Here is a 19,499-nt window from a genome sequence, read left to right on the forward strand (position 1 = left end):
GGATACCACAGGCCGGGCATGGTGGCTCACGCCTGTAATTCCAGCACTTTGGGAGGCCGAGGTGGGCGGATCACGAGGTCAGGAGATCAAGACCATCCTGGTTAACACAGTGAAACCCCGTCTCTACTAAAAATACAAAAACTTAGCCGGGTGTGATGGCGGCCGCCTGTAGTCCCAGCTACTCGGGAGGCTAAGGCAGGAGAATGGCGTGAACCCGGGAGGCGGAGCTTGCAGTGAGCCGAGATCGTGCCACTGCACTCCAACCTGGGCAACAGAGTGAGACTCTGTCTCAAAAAAAAAAAAGACACCACAGACTAAGTGACTTGTGTGAGGCCCCGTAGCTGAGAAGCAGGTAGACTGGGATTACAATGCCCAGAGCCCATAACATGTCCTCATTGCAGAGACCTATACAGTTCACACAGAAATGGAGACAGGAGCATCACCCAAATCCATCTTCATGTCCTCATTGCAGAGACCTACCCAATTCACGCAGAAATGGAAACAGGAGAATCACCCAAATTCATCTTTTCACATTTTTAATGTCTTTCCTTCCTTCTGTGCCTTTGGTTTACAGATTTCAAACCATACCGTCCATATCATCATGTATACTGCTTATTTTCTTTACATTTTTAGTGTGAGTACCTTTCAGTCATAAAAATATTTTCATAAACATTACTTTTAAGGTGGCTTTTTCCTCCATAGCATGGGTCTGTTGGTTGTCTAGAAACTTGTGTGAGTGTTCCGAGAAGATGACTTAAAACGAATATTGATTCGTATGCTTTCTTTCTTTTTTTTTTGAGGCGGAATTTCGTTCTTGTTTCCCAGGCTGGCGTGCAATGGTGTGATCTTGGCTCACTGCAACCTCTGCCTCCTGGATTCAAGTGATTCTCCTACCTCAGCCTCCCGAGTAGCTGGGATTACAGGCACACACCACCACGCCCGGCTAATTTTTGTATTTGTAGTAGAGACAGGTTTTCACCATGTTGGCCAGACTGGTCTCGAACTCCTGACCTCAGGTGATCCTCCTGCCTAAGTCCCCCAAAGTGCTGGGATTATAGGTGTGAGCCACTGCACCCGGCCTTGATTTGTATCTTTTCTACTTTTGCTAGCAACTTCTTACTACTTTTTCTTAGACTATTGTTTAATGTTTTTGTTTAGTGCTCACATTCTGAATACTCCCTTGTGCTACTTGAGCAGCTGGCATTTTAGAAGTTACATTCCAGGGCCCTAGCATTTGCTGGGGTGTCTCGACAGTTGCTCACCTGTCTCAGGACATTGATTCTGTACCCTGTGTCTTACCTGTTGCTTGGTGTCCAGCTCTGTCATCCATAGACTTTTTCCTCCAGTGTGAACCTAATCTGTCCATGCTGTAAGAAGTAGTATCTAACAAGGATCATATAAAAAAGAAAACAGGCTGGGCGCGGTGGCTCACGCCTGTAATCCTAACACTGGGAGGCTGAGGCAGGTGGATCACTTGAAGTCAGGAGTGACCAGCCTGGCCAACATGACGAAACCCCATCTCTACTAAAAATACAAAAAAATTAGCTGGGTGTGGTGGCGGGTGCCTATAATCCCAGCTACTTGAGAGGCTGAGGCAGGAGAGTCACTTGAACCCAGGAGCTGGAAGTTGCAGTGAGGCGGGATCACACCACTGCACTCCAGCCTGGGCAACAGAGTGAGACTCCATCTCAAAAAAATAAAAAAGCAACCACAGAGGCTTCATGATTTCTAGTTTACTTAGCAGGCTCTGTTATCCTTCATTTATAGTACAGGTTAAGTATCCCATTATTCAAAGTGCTCCAAAGTTTGAAACTTTTCGAGTGCCGACTTGACACTCAAAGGAAATTCCCCTTAGAGCAGTTCAGATTTTGGAGTTTTGGATTAAGGATGCTCAACCTGTATGCTGTGTTTTCTTCCCTAGATGAAAATAAACCCATCTGGATGCATGCTGAAGAAAGAGAAGAATGCAAAGTAAGAATTTATTATTTTGAGATTTTCTAAATTGTATATACTGCATTCAAGATAATTATTCATTTGAAATTATTTCTTATAATTTAGGGAAAGCAAAAGGATGGGACATCTTTTGGAGAGTATGGCGGCTGGTACAAAGCCTGCAAAGTTGATAGGTATGTCTGGAATCGTGTTTGGCTGGAAAAACCAAAAAGCAGGGGGAAGGTAATTGTGTTCTACAGGGCAGCTTATAAATGACCAATGTGTAGTGTTCCTTAAGTGCACAGTCCCATGTTTTTCCGAATTCCAATTTAAAAAACCCCACTAACCTTGTAAATGAGATCACTTACGTGTATAAAACCCACTATCATGTTAGGTTGGTGCAAAGGTAATTGCGATTTTGCCATTACTTTTACTTTTAATGGCAGAAACCATACAGTAAATTCATGACAAGCGTGCCAGCAGGCCTGGGAAAGCCAGCCCCTCACACACAGCGCTGGAGACACAGACCCACACACACTCCTTTTCCTCACAGCCCATGGGGCCTTGTCCTCTGCAGAGGGAAGTGTAGGCCCCTCCGTGGCTGGCCCGAGAGCCTTGCCTCTTGAGCCCGAGCCTGTGCAGACTGCCCTCTGTGATGGCTGCTGTCCCTGGGTCCAGGTGGCTCACCTGTTTTGCTGTCTTTCCACTCTTTTTTTTTTTTTTTTTGAGACGGAGTTTCGCTCTTGTCACCCAGGCTGGAGTGCAATGGCACGATCATGGCTCACTGCAACCTCCACCTCCCAGGTTCAAGTGATTCTCCTGCCTCAGCCTCCCGCATAGCTGGGACTACAGTCTGTCGCCATGCCCGGCTAATTTTTGTATTTTTAGTAGAGATGGAGTTTCACCGTGTTGACCAGGCTGGTTTTGAACTCCTGACCTCAGGTGATCCACCCGCCTTGGCCTCCCAAAGTGCTGGGATTACAGGTGTGAGCCACTGTGTCTTTCCACTCTTAACTTTCCTCATCCTTTAAGACTCAGCCTACCATTCATCTATTTTCAGAAAACTCTCTGAACTCTCTCTAGGGCTCCCATAGCACTTACCATAGATTACTTGTTTCAGAGACATAGAAAATAGCTTCTTTATTTCTGTACCCAAAATGCCTATTGTAAGAAAGTGAACAGAAATCTCTCGAAGTACTTATCTATGCTAAAATGAATCTAGGTTTATTTATAATTTTTTTTAGTAAGTCTGCTCTATCAAGAATGCAGAAACATCAAGCCCAATGATACAGTTTGAAAAATAAGAAAGAAAGAACACAGAAACACAGCCGTCCTCTCGGCCATCTGCTTATTGCTTCCCTGGTACATGAAGCATTTATCCTCTGCCCTCACACCCCACTGATAAGGAGGTTCTGCTTTGCTCTCTTCTCCCGGGTACTTGAGGGGAGACGGGAGCACATGAGCAGCAACATTCAGAGCACTGTTCGTCGTTACTGCCGGCGCAGACCAAGTCGTCTCCAGGGAAAGCATGCTGATACCACACAGACCTGGCCCAGATGTTTCTGTTGACAGAGTGGCCAGTGGTCTGTGAGAGCCACCTCAGCCTGGATGGAGTGTGGTGTTAGCCTGGCCTGCAGGGGCTGTCTACAGGACGGGCCAGGGTCATGGGAGGCAGAGCTACCTGAGAGGGAAGAACGCTTTACAATTTTACAGTTTCAAAAAAGTACAAGAGAAAGTTAAAACATATTCAAGCCAAAACAGAAGTCTGTTAGTTCTTTAGATTATGTGCTGTTGATAGTGGTTGTTCAGAGCTTATATGTCATAGTTCTGTATGTCATGTGCTTTCTTACAGTCCAACTGTTACAACCACTCTAAAAAACCTTGGGGCACTTTACAGACGTCAAGGCAAATTTGAAGCTGCAGAAACATTAGAAGAAGCTGCTATGAGATCTCGTAAACAGGTTAGTCATACTTCTGTCCTTAACCGGCCCATGGGAACTTTGAATTGAATGCTTCTCTTTTACATGACTTTTATTGAAAGCTTGATTTAGAAATAGAAAATGTTGATTATTTTAGTTTGAACAAATAAAGTTATATTGTTTAAAAGAGCATGAGGCTGGGCGTGGTGGTTCACACCTTTAATCCCAGCACTTTGGGAGGCCAGCGTGGGCAGATCACCTGAGGTCAGGAGTTCAAGACCAGCCTGGCCAACATGGTGAAACCCCGTCTCTACTAAAAATACAAAAATTAGCTGGGCGTGGTGGCACACGCCTGTAATCCTGTAATCCCAGCTACTCGGGAGGCTGAGACAGGAGAATCACTTGAACCTGGGAGGTGGAGGCTGCAGTGAGCCGATATCATGCCACTGCACTCCAACCTGGGTGACAGAACGAGACTCCATCTCAATTTAAAAAAAAAAAAAAAAAAAGCATGAGGCTGGGCACAGTGGCTCACACTTGAATCCCAGCACTTTGGGAGGCCAAGGTGGGTGGATTGCCTGAGGTCAGGAGTTCGAGACCAGCCTGGCTAGCATGGAAAAACCCCATCTCTACTAAAAACACAGTGCAGTGGCACAAGCCTGTAGTCCCAGCTACTGGGGAGGCTGAGGCAGGAGAGTCGCTTGAACTCAGGAGGCAGAGGTTGCAGTGAGCCGAGATTGCGCTACTGCACTCCAGCCTGGGCAACAGAGCAAGACTCCGTCTCAAAAATTAAAATAAAATAAAATAGCATGAATATGACCCCAAAAGCATGAACAGCAAAATAAAAACTAGATGTGTTGGATTCACCAAAGTTAAAAGCTCTCGTGCATCTAAGGACATCATCAAGAAAGTGAAAGGGGACTGGGTGTGGTGCTGAGCACCTGCAATTCCTGCACTTTGGGAGGCTGAGGTAGGAGGATCCCTTGAGCTCAGGGCAACCAGCCTGGGCAACATAGTGATACTTTGTCTCTACAAAAATTTTTTTTTTAAAATTAGCCAGGTGTGTTGTCCCAAGCCTGTGGTCCCAGCTATTTGGGAGTCTGAGGTGGGAGGATCGCTTGAACCCAGGAGCTGGAGGTTGCAGTGAGCTTAGATGGTACCACTGCACTCCAGTCTGGGCAACAGAGCGAGACCCTGTCTCAAAGAAAGAAAAAAAAAAAGAAAAAGTGAAAAGACACCCATGCAACGGGGGAAGATATTTGCAAATGATGTATCTCATAAGGTTTTGGTATCCAGACAAAAAGACAACCCAGTTAAAAAATGAGCAAAGGACCTGAATAGACATTTTACTGAAGATGATATATAGATAGCCAACAATCACATGAAAAGATACTCAACATCTTTAGTCATTATAGAAATATTAACTGAAATCACAGTGAGATACTACCTCATCCCCACTAGACTGGCTATAATAAGCGAACAAATGGAAAATAGGCATTGGTGAGGAGGTGGAGACGCTGGAGCCTCATGTCTTCTTGCTGGTGGGAATGTAAAATGGTTCAGGCACTGGAGAAGTTTGATGGCTTATCTAAAAGTTAAACTTAGAAAACCACATGACCCAGCAGTTGCAGTCCTAGGTATAGACCCAGAATAGTTGAACACGGGCACACACCCTGTGCAATCCAAGCCCCATCACTGTTCCCCTAAGGGGTCCTTTGTGTTTCCAGTTCCCCGCCTCCACCCTCACCTGCTCCAAGGAACCAGTCTTCCAATGCTTTTCCCTCCAGTGATTAAGAACTGTTTTTTTTTTTTTTTTTTTCTAGCGAAGTATCTCAGAAATACCTAAGAAAATCTTAAGTGCTAATGGGTCAAACCATTTTCCCCTGCCTGGCTCACAGGGTCTTGACAATGTTCACAAACAGAGGGTGGCAGAAGTGCTCAATGACCCTGAGAACATGGAGAAGCGCAGGAGCCGTGAGAGCCTCAACGTGGACGTGGTCAAGTACGAGAGTGGCCCTGACGGAGGGGAGGAAGTGAGTATGAGCGTAGAGTGGAACGGGGTAAGTACAGTACACAGCGGGCACGTGCTCCGGGAGGCGCCCCCAAGTGGCGCTTGCCAGGCCTTCCTCCTGTCTCATGTGCTAGACCTTCTGCTTTTCTCAAATTAAGTGCCAATTAAGCTTTCTGTAAGTTCTTCACTTCTGCTAATACTGAAGTCTGTTATTTGTTTAAAGTGGTAATTTTCTTCTCAGGAATCCATGAAAGCTGTTTGGCTTAACTTTGAGCACTTAAATGCTGATTGAGTGTCCTGGCTATTTAAAGCATGATCCCTATCTGGTTTCATTTTAATATTGGGATCAGTGTGGCAGATAACTAACTTGCTTCTTTAACTCACCCATTTCATTGCTAACTCCAGTGCTCCTAACTTCACTGACCAGGCTGCTCTAGATTTTGTTAGAATGAGTTGAAATGCTTTAAAGGGAGATGCTGTTTAAGTGGAATTTGTTTTTAGAAAACAGGTCAGAAACAAGAGCTTACGTGGCTGCTCTCTTGATGTCCTGCCTCAGTCCTGAGCATCCTGCATTTCCCCTGAGAGGGCGTCCAGATCTTTGGGGCTGGCTCTTCCTGGTTGCCAGCCCGCCATGTGCCTGAGAGGCTGCACAGGGCCCCCTCTGGGTTTTACTGGTTTGCCCCTGGAAATTCCTAACCACTGCTGTTTATCCACTGGTTGCCAAAGACCATGTGGCCTTCTGGACATTTTTTCTCCAGTGAATTTTTTAGCACATGGATTTTTTTTTTTTTTGATACATAAGCTGGTGTCTTTGGTATTTTGCTTTTGTCAGGGAGAATTGAAGGCGGCATTTGACTCATCTAGGGGCACAGTTGGTTTTTTGAAGTTGCCGTAGTACAGTTTGATTAGTTATAATTCTACAGATGTTCTGCCAAATTGTAGTTTTGGGCTTTCTTACAATGTAAATCCTTTTATTCTTCAGGATTTTCTATAGCTATAGCAATTTGGTAGGAGCTAGCATTCTAAATAAATATTTTATAAAAAATGTTAGTAGCAAAATTTGAGGGAGAACATTCTCTTTGACTGTCTATCTGGCAGCTTTCTTGCTTTGGTTTTTCTCTGTGCCAAGACAACCAATCAGCATCTGCTTTGCCCACTCAACCCCAGTTGGGCAGTAGTCTAAACTGAAATCCTGGCCCGCAGGCCTCCCTGTCGCCCGCATCCTGTCAGAACTGTGTACTGTACTCTTCTCTTGGTTGCTGTCGTACCTGCATGCTTCGTATAGAAGGACAAGTCCTTTATCTAGGCTCTAGGAGCCAGGGTGCAGATTGTGATCCTCTTGAATGAAGTTCTGGAGGAAGTTTCTCTTGAGACAGTATTTCTAGGTCCATGTTGACATGAAATCATCTGATGATAAAATTGTGACGATTTAGAGCTCTGTTACCATCTTAAAGATGGACTCGGAGAGGAAGGAGAACTCGTGTCCCCTGCAGGGGGTTCGTGGGCAGGTGTCCCCATCAGGCCCGCGGGCTGGAAGTGTCGCTGCTGGGGATGAAAGCAGCTGCTCCTCTGCGCGCCTGCTGGTTTCCTCCTTCCATGCTTCCTTTCTCACTTTGGACACCTGATTCTATAGGCCATGCGCAGGCTGTGTTTCTGGTGTGTCCCCTGGTAGCTCTGCAGGTGTGATGGAATTCATCCCAGGGTGCGTTGGCCACGGGTGATCTACCAAAACAGTTTGAGTTTTAAATTATCCAGTGCAGTGGTTCCTAGACTCACTTTGCGCATGGAGGCAGCCCCCTCTTCAGATGGAGTCTTAGATAAAGTGAGTGAATTCACTGGGTGGGCAGCTGAGGCTGCCTCAGAGTCTTCAGAGGAAGGCCTTGGCCTCCAACCCCACAACTCTAAGGTTCTGAGAAGGCAGAATGCTAAACTCGACCAACTTTTGATTTTCTTTTCAAAGTACACTTTTTCCCCCCGAGACAAGAATCTTGCTCTGTCGCCCAGGCTGGAGTGCAGTCACGCTATCTCGGCTCACTGCAACCTCTGCCTCCTGGTTCAAGCAATTCTCCTGCCTCAGCCTCCTGAGGAGCTGGGATTACAGGTGTGTGCCACCACACCTGGCTAATTTTTTTATTTTTAGTAGAGACAGGGTTTCACCATGTTGGCCAGGCTGGTCTCTAACTCCTGACCTCGTGATCTGCCCGCCTCGGCCTCCCAAAGTGCTGGGATTACAGGCATAAACCACCGACTTTTCTTATTTTTTAAATGGTAGGGCAGTATGCACATAGGTATTAATTTTTAATCAACTTTTTTGAGGGATAATTAGAGACAGTAAAAGGGGCCCATTTTAACTGTTGTCTGATTTAAATATTAACACGGTGCAGGTCAGCACATTAGTTTGTCTTTATATAGATGTTAGAACAAAGTTTCTCATGCTGTTTCTGTTTAAGTGAAAATTTCCCTGAGATTGCAAAGCAAACCGTTACCACTGTAGCCACTTATTTGTGTGCATCAAGATTTTTTTCAGTATTATGCAATTAAGTTAAAACAGAGAAATAGGTGTTGAGGTAAATATTAAGACTATACCTTGCCGGGCACGGTGGCTCACACCTGTAATCCCAGCACTTTGTGAGGCTGAGGCGGGCGGATCACGAGGTCAGGAGATCGAGACCATCCTGGCCAACACGGTGAAACCCCCTCTCTACTAAAAATATAAAAAATTAGCCGTGCATGGTTGCGGGCGCCTGTAGTCCCAGCTGCTCAGGAGGCTGAGGCAGGAGAATGATGTGAACCCGGGAGGCGGAGCTTGCCGTGAGCCAAGCTGCCCGTGAGCCAGGCAAGACTGCACTCCAGCCTGGGTGACAGAGCAAGACTCTGTCTCAAAAAGAAAAAAAAAAAAAAGACTATACCTGTGGCCGGTTGCTGTAGCTCATGCCTGTAATCCCACCACTTTGGGAGGCCAAGGCGGGTGGATCATTTGAGGTTAGTAGTTTGAGACCAGCCTGGCCAACATGGGGAAACTCTGTCTCTACTAAAAATGCAAAAATTAGCTGGGCATGGTAGCAGGCACCTGTAATCCCAGCTACTTGGGAGGCCAAGGCAGGGGAATCCCTTGAAACCTGGAGGCAGAGGTTGCAGTGAGCCGAGATCACGCCACCGCACTCCATCCTGGGTGACAGAGCAAGAGTGTCTCGAGAAAAAAAAAAAAAGAAAAGAAAACAACTATACCTGTTATCTGTATAATGAGAAAATGTGATTTCGATTATATATATATATGTATATGTATATGTATGTATATGTATTTTTTTTCTTTTTTTGAGATGGAGGTTGCCCAGGCTGGAGTTAGGTGGCACAATCTCCACTCACTGCAACCTTTGCCTTCCGGGTTCCAGCGATTCTCCTGCCTCAGCCTAAAAGGCATTTTAATGCTTTTTAAAAGGTTGAAAACTACTACCATAGGGAAAAACATTGTGCCTCCCTGTTGGGAAGTTACAGCTTCAGCAGAAGTGACTGCCAGGAATGAATGTGACAGCTTTTGATTAAGTTATAATAACCACATACACCAGATATTGGGCTCAGTTTTTCTCAATATTCATAAGTAACATTGAAAACAAAGAGTTATGTGGTCAAAGAAAGGACAAACTGGCTAATGATAATCGTCCCCTGTGGGCCCTGGGCGTTGGTGTCACACAGAACTGAGAAGGAAAGCAGGCGGTGACAGACGCTGGTAATGTGCAGGGAGCGTCTGGATCGGAGTCTCGACCTGGTGGGTGGTTTGCCCAGGGAAGGACAGTTCTCTTCTTTAGGTACACACGGTAGGGACTATGATTAAACTACTTGACAGCGGCACTTCTGTGACCTCGTTTTCGTGTGACACATGCAGATCTGGAAGCCGCTGTCACCGTGAGTCTCAGTTGGCTCTCTCTCATGGTCTTGTCTCTGAAAATGCAACTGCATTGTGCACAGAAATCCTTTTCTGGGTAAAACTGGGTCTTCTATAACTGCTGTCCGTGTGGCTTCATGTTCATGGTGTGATGTGCATGTGTCAGCCACCAGCCCCAGGTCCCTGTTGGGATGTGGGAGCCCCTTGGGCTGTCTCATCATTTAGCAGTTCTTTACAGTGGTCCCATGAGACACACAGAGCCACATCACACATCCTCTATCCTAGGTGGAGCCCGGGGTCTGCCTCCCAGCTGCACCACCTTTGTCTGTCTGCAGGTCACCAGCTCTGCTGGGGCCTTCTGAAGCAGCCTCTCTCCGTCTTGCCATTCTTTTCACACTGCTCCCATGTTAAGATTTCTACACGTTTCGAATACACTAAATTCTTACCTAGGATTATTGGGGAATGGAATATATGGTTAGAAATAGATGAATTTTTATTTTTAAAAAATGACAATAAGGGCTGGGCGAGGTGGCTCATGCCTGTAATCCCAGGACTTTGGGAGGCCGAGGCGGGTGAATCACTTGAGGCCAGGAGTTCGAGACCAGCCTGGCCGACATGGCGAAAACTCGTCTGTGCGAAAAAATCAAAAATCAGCCAGGCATGGTCACGCGCGCCTGTAATCCCAGCTACTCAGGAGGCTGAGGCAGGGAATCACTTGAACCCAGTAGGTGGAGGCTGCATTGAGCCAAGATCATGCCACTGCACTCCAGCCTGGGCGACAGAGCCAGAATCTGTCTCAAATTACACTAGTAAGACAACTAGAATATGCCAAAAATAAATAAACTTAAGCACCAAATTATCTGAGATCCTCCTGTATACAGATAATAGTGATGACTGCATATTTTTAAACTGTGAACACACTATCCTATTAATCCTGCTCAGGTAACCCACCTTTGTAATGTGAATATTCTTTCCCAGTAATATAAAGAGGCAGACAGTTTCTTAAGCTGTTAGAATGCAGTGAATCCTCCCAGGCCCTGAAGTCCAGTTGAATGGAAATCTGCCTGGGCCAGGGCAGCCGCCGGCCTTCCCCCTGGTTCTCACAGCCAAGGTCTTCAGGTGGCAAGTTCAGGGAAGCAGGCAGACTGACCCAGAGTGGGGCAGACCCGCTCCATTGCCAACCCCAGGTGCTGGTCTGGGTCTGCAGAGGCTCAGGGAGCAGGAGGCAGCTGGGTCGGACCCCAGTTCTGGGACTCCTGGGCCCATTGCCCAGCTGTCAGCTGTCAGCTTGCTACTCCTGCAGCTGCAGAGGGGAGAGAGAGCATGAGTGAGCGTGTGTGCACGCGTGTGCGTGTGTGTGTCACATGAAATACTTTTGAATCTGAGTGAAATGAATCTTCTGTGTTCTGCCAAGTATTTAGTTCAGGTGTATTATAATACTACTGTAGTGTAGCACTGAGTTTTGAAATGAACAGCAAGGGCTGCACTGTTAATGACGATATGTTAGCATTTTAGCATCCTTTTTCTAAAGAGCAGCAAAAACTTATGTTTTCTTGTCCTCCCCACATTTTTGAGGTGTTGGTAACAAGTGTTATTTTTCCATTTTAAAGATGAGAAAAATGAAGCTCGGGCTGGTTAAATGACTTGCTCAGCGTCCCATGGTGAGTCCGAGCGGGCGGGGCGCAGGCCCTGCCGTCTGATGCTTCTGTCGAGACGTCGGCTTTCCAATCTGGCAGGACCCAGGACGCATTGCTGCCTGTGGAAATTAATTTTCTTTTGGATTATCAACTGCATGTTTAAAATGGGCTGTAGACTTTTAAAGTCCGTGGTTTCCTAAAGTTTCTGAAATGTCTAAAATGTGTTTTTAAGAGAATGAAAGTCATACCTGTAGCCTTTATTTTGGTCCCTGTGTTTTTCATCGCATAATCTCCTTATGTACAGTTACTTGTAAAGCCTTTTACACCGAGTGTCAAGGAGATTTCTAATACGTTGCCAGTCTTTACACTTAAAGTGTTGACATTTACTTTGATGACCGTTGGGAATGGACCAGTCTGGATTCTGTGAAATGCACCACGAGGCCCAGCACCTGCTTTATGCTGGGCTGGTAGAAGCAGGCAGAAGGTCATCCCAGTCCTAAAGCCACTCAGAAGGCTGCTGAGACTTGTGACCTAGAAATACTGTAAGCCAGGCTGTTATGCAGAGCCTGTTGCCTTTCCTCGCCGCGGTTTCACGTGGGTTTTCTCTCTCCTTTCTGTCTGACAGGCCTAGCCGCCCGTGACTCTCACACTGTCTCCTGCATGACGGGTGGCGTCTCCCGCAGCTTCCCTTCTCTCTCCAGTGCTGCCCGCTGTGTCTAGCAGCCCCTAGGATCTTGTCAGAGCTGCACCTCTCTGTGAACTGGCCATTCCTTTCGGTGCTGCTGTCCTTTTTGGGGGGGTTCCTGATTTCTGTATACATGTAGCTTTGCCAGATATGTACTTAGTAATATAAACTGTATTAATAAAATCCATTTACTGTGTAATACACGAGTTTAAAAATTAAGAGCGATTAGCTGTTCACTTTGATAACAGGTAGTTAAGTGTCACACAAGGTGTTGTTGCAATGGCATGACGGTGACCTGTTGACGTAACTAAGCCTTAGAGCAAGGCATGTGCCGCACGTGCTCCGTGGTACTTAGAGCCCTGGGGGCCCCGCTCGGACTCCGGGTCTCCCTAGGATATGCCCCAGTAGCATTTGCTGTGTAGTCTGTGTGTGAAATTTGGGCATTCTGCTTTTCTCTACTAATCTTGAAGTGCTCAGTGATTTGTGTATTTGTGTCTTTCTAACTTCTAATAAACTCACTCCGACTGACCTGTGTCTTGGCGTCTGTCTGCTTGGTAGAACTTCTCATTCTTTATCCATGAAACGCCGCATGGCACAGCTGCTAGGGGTCATGGGGTGACAGTTCATCTCACCAAGGAGTTCCTTCCAAGAAGAAATGCTGCTGTATGCACATCTTCTTCACTCTGTGTTTTTTATTTTCATGTTCAGATACTGCCAAGTATTTCACTTATTAATACCTGAATCAATTAAGATGAGAGCTGGGCACTCTCACCTCCCTACAAGGTTGTCTGAGGATTTTTAGTTATTTGTATAGAATGAGCATTTTATTTAATTTTCCAACCACCTTTATAGTTAACATTTAATGAAACTGTTCTGTAAAATTTACTGAAGGAAACAGTACCTCCAACTATTGCATTTAGACGAAACTGTTAAAAGGAAGAGCCTCTGTCAGATCCAAATGGTTTGGGTCCTGTACTGTGTTACTTGTACCAGATGCTTATGTATCTGTTAAATGTGGAAGTCGATTTTGATGATAATTCTTAGAAGCTGCTTTAATTTTCTTGAGACTTTGTGTGTTGGCTTTTGTCTCAAAATAGTAGGATTCACATTGCTTTTGGGATGCGATCACTTGTTTGAATGAGCTTCCTTATGTCCAAAGGTTTTCATGATCATTGGATTATCTTTAATGAAATTTAAAAAGAACAATTTCTAGTTAAAGTATATTCACGTACATGGTAATTGGTGGTTTCTGCAAGACTCTGTCAGCAGTGAGCTGCTGGCAAGCAGGGCGGCCTTGGTGGAGCTCTTATTTGCACCCGGTGTGGCTCTTGTGGGAAGGAGGGAGAACCACCTGCAGCTTCACGTTTGTTCACGTTTTTTTCAGGATGGCACTGGATCTTTAAAACGCAGTGGTTCCTTTAGCAAACTCCGGGCTTCCATTAGACGCAGCAGTGAGAAGCTGGTTAGGAAGCTGAAGGGAGGAAGTTCACGAGAGAGTGAGCCAAAGAACCCCGGGTAACTATCTCTTCCAGCTCTCCCGACTCCCTGCACGCCGGCTGCTGGGCCGCTTCTCTTCCTAGCGCAGCCTTCCTCACCCACAGACTTGAGGAAAGACACTCCAGTTGGTTCCCGTATTCTCACAACGGAAGGGTTTCATAGTTGCCACGTAGGTTTTTCCCAGGATAGGTTGAGAAGTAATTGGGTAACTTCCTGTTAGTGGCTAAAGGGCGAATACCTTTAAAAGAAATTTATGGAATTTTTTGATTCTGTCACATGTTCTAAGAAAGCCTTAGCAACGAAATGTGGGAATTTATATTAAAACGTTGAGCATTTTGAACTTGTTTACTCTAGATACGCATTATTTTTTAAATTAGCATTAGTTTAAATTCTTTAAAAATTTTAATCTTTTAAATAAATCAGATGTTAGCTACGACTATATTAAATCTCATACAGTATTATAATAGGGAGAAAAATGGTTTCAAATAGGATCAGAACTTTTAAGACTTTATTATAAGGAGATTTTCAAAACCTCAGGCTTTTCATATGTTTAAAAAAAGGTTTGAGTCGTGGGTCTTAGAGGCTTTTGAAAAATAACATTTAAGTTGTCAAAGGAATTTGGTTCTTAAGATATCCTTTGTTTTTAATATGGTGCACAGAGTTGACAGATTGTCCCTGCCGCAGTGTCCAGGGTCACCTCTGGGCAGCTGCTCCTGGCTTGGACGTATTTCTCATGAGGCAGACTTTTGCTAGCCACTCTGTGTAACTCTGACTTCCTAAATGGTACCGACTTTTTAGAGACTGATTCCTAGTAAAACTATTTTACAAGTGATCCCACTTTAAGTTCTGTGAGTAAGAAGTCTGATCACCTCAGGATGGTGAAACCGAGTTCTTCTGGAGAACATATTGGAAATAATAAAGTTATGTGCCTGATCATTTGTTTCGTTACTCTGTCTTTTTCGTTGTTGTTGTTGAGATGGAGTTTCGTTCTTGTTCCCCAAGCTGGAGTGCAATGGCACCATCTCGGCTCACCGCAACCTCCGCCTCCTGGGTTCAAGTGATTCTCCTGCCTCAGCCTCCTGAGTAGCTGGGATTACAGGCACATGCCACCACGCCTGGCTAGTTTTTTGTATTTTTAGTAGAAACGGGGTTTCACCATGTTAGCCAGGCTGGTCTCGAACTCCTGACTTCAGGTGATCCTCCCGTCTCGGCCTCCCAAATTGCTGGGATTACAGGTGTGAGCCACCGCGCCTGGCCTAGTTTGTCTTTTAAAAGCTATTTAAAAAAAAAGTATGTCCACTTTTTCATCTCTCTCAGTATCCCTGATAACCTAAGCCCTTAGAACTGCTGCCATACACGGCCAGGGTGCGGGGTGGCCAGAGATGGCCCAGTCCCTTGGTGGTAGGGCTCACCCTCTTGTCCGCTTGGTATCCCTGTGGGAGTATCTGTCGTGGATGGAGACTTCTCTTCATGGCTGTGAGAGAGGTGCAGGCCTGAGGCAAGAGGAGTGACGTGGCTTTTGTAAGGAGCTTCTCACAACTGTTTTCCAGCCCATTTCTGGAGAGGGAGTTTTAGGAGCCCCACGAATGTTCATTCAGAAAACTCCCTGGAAGATCCCAAGGATTTGAAGACTGGACTTCTGGAAGTTTATGGGGACTTAGCAGCAAATTGCTTACAATGAAACAAATGAACTCTTATTTGGGGGAAATGGATTTTAAATTGCCTTTGGAATAGTGATCTTATTTTAAAATGTTTACAGATTTCCAGAACCAAAATGATAGATTACTATCTGCCTCTCGATGAATTTTGAGATTACACATTTCTTCTTACAGCATTGAGAGGGTTGGAGCAGTGCTGCGTGACTGCTTGGTGTCGCTTCCTTGGAATGATGTGATGAGTCACACAGCAGCTCTCAGATCCCCTCCAGGAATTACATGATGCCCAGAGAGAGCATTCTGGACATTATTTAATTCCCGGAGGGGATCACACTGATTGTTTGAGGATCTTAAGTTTTGAAGCCTTTTAAGTGCAGAGTCCAGTTCTGGTGCTGAGTGTTGTAACTTGGACCACACTCCCACATGACAGCTGTCAGAGTTGTTCTGTTTTTTCGTGTTTTGTGTCTTTGCCGTGATAAAAATGTAGCAGTGTGTGACCAGTCCCCAGTGTTAGAACTGTGGTCAGTGTTCTTGGGGCTGTAGCACTGCCAGCCTGAACCATGTGACATAGATGCACACACTTGCACGGACTAACGTTTTCTACATGACTTTGGAAATTGCATCCCGTAAAATGCATACAACTGAATGATCTTTCCAAATAAGAGTGACTGTTTTTATTAACTAGACAGTAGTCTCAGACATCTTTTGGAGGGTTTGTTCAGACAGGGACTGTGAGGCCCCACCCCTGAGTTTCCAATTCCTGAGTCCCTGATCTCAGAATTTGCATTTCACACAAGTTCCCACAGTGCTGGGGCTGCTGGCCCGGGGCCACTTTTTGAGAATCGCTGAAGGACCAGGGTGTTTGCAGCTTGCTGTTTGGCTGACTCCTAACAGTGACTGTACTGAAAGGTTTTGAATGCCACATGTTCAAACAAGGCAGTTCGCAAGAGTGGTAGGAAGAGACGTTGAGGATTCGAGTTGTTCTTTCGTTTCGTAAAAGGGGGTTTGAGGGAAGGTTGTGTAGCTCTTTTAAAAAGAGTTAATGGCGGCCGGTGCAGTGGCTGATGCCTGTAATCCCAGCACTTTGGGAGGCCTAGGTGGGTGGATCACTTGAGATCAGGAGTTTGAAACCAGCCTGGCCAACATGGCGAAACCCCATCTCTACTAAAAATACAAAAATTAGTCGGGCCAGGTGGTGCATGCCTGTGGTCCCAGCTACTCAGGAGGCTGAGGCAGGAGAATCACTGGAACCCAGTAGGGCAGAGGTTGCAGTGAGCCAAGATCACACCACTGCACTCCAGCCTGGGTGATGGAGTGAAACTTCGTCTCAAAAAAAAAAAAAAAAGTTAATGGCCACTTTATAGCAAGAATAACTGAGTATGTCAGATGATAATTTACTTGTGATTTGGTTTGATTTTATACTTTGTTCTTGAGTGGTTCTAGGTAGAGAAAAACCTGTTTGGGACTCCAGCAATGTCTGTTGTGGGCTTCATTGGGATGTTTTTGTTTTGTCCTGGTTGGGACATTTTGGGGGTGAGTTTTGCCTGGGGATAAGGAAATTCAGGTCTTGCTTTTGGTGCAGTTGTTCGGCAGGGGCTGGCTGAGTATCTGCCATGTGCCAGGCGCTGTGCTCACAGCACTGCTGACACACGGGCGAGTGCCCTGGGCTTTCAGCCTCATCCCAGTGTCCTGTGTGAGGCTGTCCCTGTCACCCCTCAAGCCTGTGCCTCAGCCTCACAGCCACCGTCCTTGGCTTTGCCAGGAACTGCTGCACTCATGTTCGCTGTCCATGTTGCATGCAGTTCACGTTCAGAATTCAAGTAACCCTCAGTATCGGCTGCTTTAGCTTTAAAACTTCAGGGGAGTTTATGTTCAAAGGCATCCGTGGTGGTGGTGAACAATGACAGTCATTTTATGCCTGTCCATCATTTAAGTTATAGATTATTTACAGGCTATTTCATCAAGTATTTTAAATACATCAGATGGGAGGAAAAGTAAATATATGTATACATTCCTGTATCCCTTTAAATGGAGAACCATGACTTTATGTTACATTTTGCTAAGTAGAGAAATACTGGCTTCAGAGTTTATTTTACTAACAGTAAAGTTGATTTCCCAGCTTTTAATATAGAAAGATAAAAAATATGACAGTATATTTATGCATCTTCTTTTAGCAGTGAGTTTTGAGTGTCTCTTCATGATCCCTTAGTGGTGACGAGTCTGACATGAGCCCTTGAGCACCCTCCCTGAAAAGCATCAGACTGAAGGCAGAGCCTCTCTGCTCCCAGATGGTTCACCTTTTTTTTCTTTTTTTTTTTTCTGAGACAGAGTCTTGCTCTGTCGCCCAGGCTGGAGTACAGTGGAGTGATCTCGGCTCACTGCAACCTCTGCCTCCTGGGCTTAAGTGAATCTTGTGCCTCAGCCTCCAGAGTAGCTGGGATTACAGGTGTGTACCATAACGCCTGGCTAATTTTTTGCATTTTTAGTAGAGACAGGGTTTCACCATGTTGCCCAGGCTGGTTGTGAGCTCTGGGCCTCAAGTGATCCACCCGCCTCAGTCTCCCAAAGTGCTGGAATTACAAGCATGAGCCACCACGCCTGGCTTTTTTTTTTTTTTTTTTTGGTAGGTGGAGTCTCACTCTTGCGTAGGCTGGAGTGCAGTGGCGTGATCTCAGCTCACTGCAACCTCTGCCTCCTGGGTTCAAATGATTTTCCTGCCTCAGCCTCCCAAGTAGCTGGAATTAGAGGCACATGCCACCATGCCCAGCTAATTTTTTGTATTTTAGTAGAGATGGGGTTTCACCGTGTTGCTCAGGCTGGTCTCAAACTCCTGAGCTCAGGCAGTCTGCCCGCCTCAGCCTCCCAAAGATTACAGGTGTGAGCCACTGCAGCTGGTCTTTTTTTTGTTTTGTTTTGTTTTAAAGAGAGACAGGCTCTTGCTCTGTCTCCCAGGCTGGAGTGCAGTGGTGCAGTCATGGCTCACTGCAGCCTTGACCTCCTGGGCTCAAGTGATCCTCCACCTCTGCCTCCTGAGCAGCTGGGACTACAGATGCATGCCACCACGCCTGGCGAATTTTTGTATTTTTGTAGAGATGGGGTTTCCCCGTGTTACCCAGGATGGTCTTGAACTCCTGGGCTTAAGTGATCCTCCTGCCTTGGCCTTCCGAAGCATTGGGATTACAGACTTGAGCCACTATACCCAGTCTAGATGAGCCACTTTTTAAAAGTGCAAGTCTAAGGACATTTTGAGTTTGCATATGGTACTTTAAAAGAAGCATTTTGCTGTGAAAGATGCAGAGAAACTGTGGTCTTTTCTCCTGGGCACTAAATAGAGTGAGACATAGGACTCCCCGGTTACCCAAGCAAGATGAAGCCAAGGTCCCTAGAGCCCCCAGTGTCACAGAGGCGTTGGAGGGGGCTTTGCTTGTGCTTCCTGTTGCTGGTTGACCGATGTGCTGATCGTTTGTCCTTGCATGTCCGTGTCCGGGTTGCAGCATGAAGCGTGCCAGCTCTCTGAATGTCCTTAACGTGGGTGGCAAGGCTGCTGAAGATCGCTTTCAAGTAAGGAGCCTACCCCGAGTTGTGTCCTAGGCTGCCCAGACCATGCTGGCAGGTCTGCTGCAGACCCGCACCCGGCCCCTGCTCGGCCCCTGCTCCTGCAGAGGGCTGGGGACGCCTCCACGTTTGTTCCTAGACAGACAGTTGTGACAGTAGTATTTTTATATTCTGCTTAACCACTGATGATGTGAATTATGGGCATATTCACACGGTGAACATTCCCAGAATATTTATTAATGATCTCAAATGGTCTTTAAAAATAGTTTAACCTAATTAATGTATTCTGTTAAAGTACTATCAAAGCTTGACCAATTACTAGTTTGTATGATTGATTTTAGCCTCTACTAAGTTTATAACTATTAATAATTAATTGTCTACTTAAGCTGTTGTTCAGTGTTCAAAAGTATTCAGAACTCTGTTAACATGATGACTAGCGTGCTGTCAATTTGACACTAAAATCTGAAGCACTCGGTGCAGTTGTTCGGGTCTCACACAGACACATCAGGTTTACATCTGAAAGTACTGCCTCCCTTCCCCATCACGGAGGCCGTTTGAGTTTTCATCCACTCCGCCCTTTGGTGTGGCTGTCAGTGGGTGGCCGGGTGCCTGTGGCTGCTCTAGAACCTGTTTCTCAGGTGCCTGGGGCCCACCCGGCAGCTCGAGCTGTTGGGACTTGGCAGTCCCTGCCCCTGTGCTGGTGCTGAGAGCTCGCGACAGTGGCC

The 19,499-nt window shown here is 46.0% G+C and overlaps 1 protein-coding gene across 44 annotated transcripts in view; it reads left to right on the forward strand.

The window, feature by feature from the left end:
* The window catches only part of KLC1 (kinesin light chain 1), a 72,367-nt gene that overhangs the window by 44,480 nt on the left and 8,388 nt on the right, over nucleotides 1–19,499 (forward strand). For 3 of the 44 annotated variants that reach the window (XR_008671405.2, XM_055361643.2, XM_055361644.2), the window contains exons 10-15: nucleotides 1,922–1,971; nucleotides 2,059–2,126; nucleotides 3,785–3,893; nucleotides 5,675–5,911; nucleotides 13,452–13,582; nucleotides 18,714–18,780. Coding sequence is in view for 41 of the 44 variants with exons in the window: in XM_055361643.2 (XP_055217618.1) it covers nucleotides 1,922–1,971; nucleotides 2,059–2,126; nucleotides 3,785–3,893; nucleotides 5,675–5,911; nucleotides 13,452–13,582; nucleotides 18,714–18,780 (662 nt within the window). In the remaining 3 variants the exon portion in view is untranslated. Of the gene's footprint in view, nucleotides 1–1,921; nucleotides 1,972–2,058; nucleotides 2,127–3,784; nucleotides 3,894–5,674; nucleotides 5,912–11,355; nucleotides 12,596–13,451; nucleotides 13,583–18,713; nucleotides 18,781–19,499 lie in introns of those variants that run through there. The other 41 variants (XR_008671406.2, XM_055361648.2, XM_055361650.2 and 38 more) reach the window with 28 other exon arrangements.

Source organism: Gorilla gorilla, chromosome 15 (genome assembly GCF_029281585.2).
Source record: "Gorilla gorilla gorilla isolate KB3781 chromosome 15, NHGRI_mGorGor1-v2.1_pri, whole genome shotgun sequence".
Classification (NCBI taxonomy): Eukaryota; Metazoa; Chordata; class Mammalia; order Primates; family Hominidae; genus Gorilla; species Gorilla gorilla.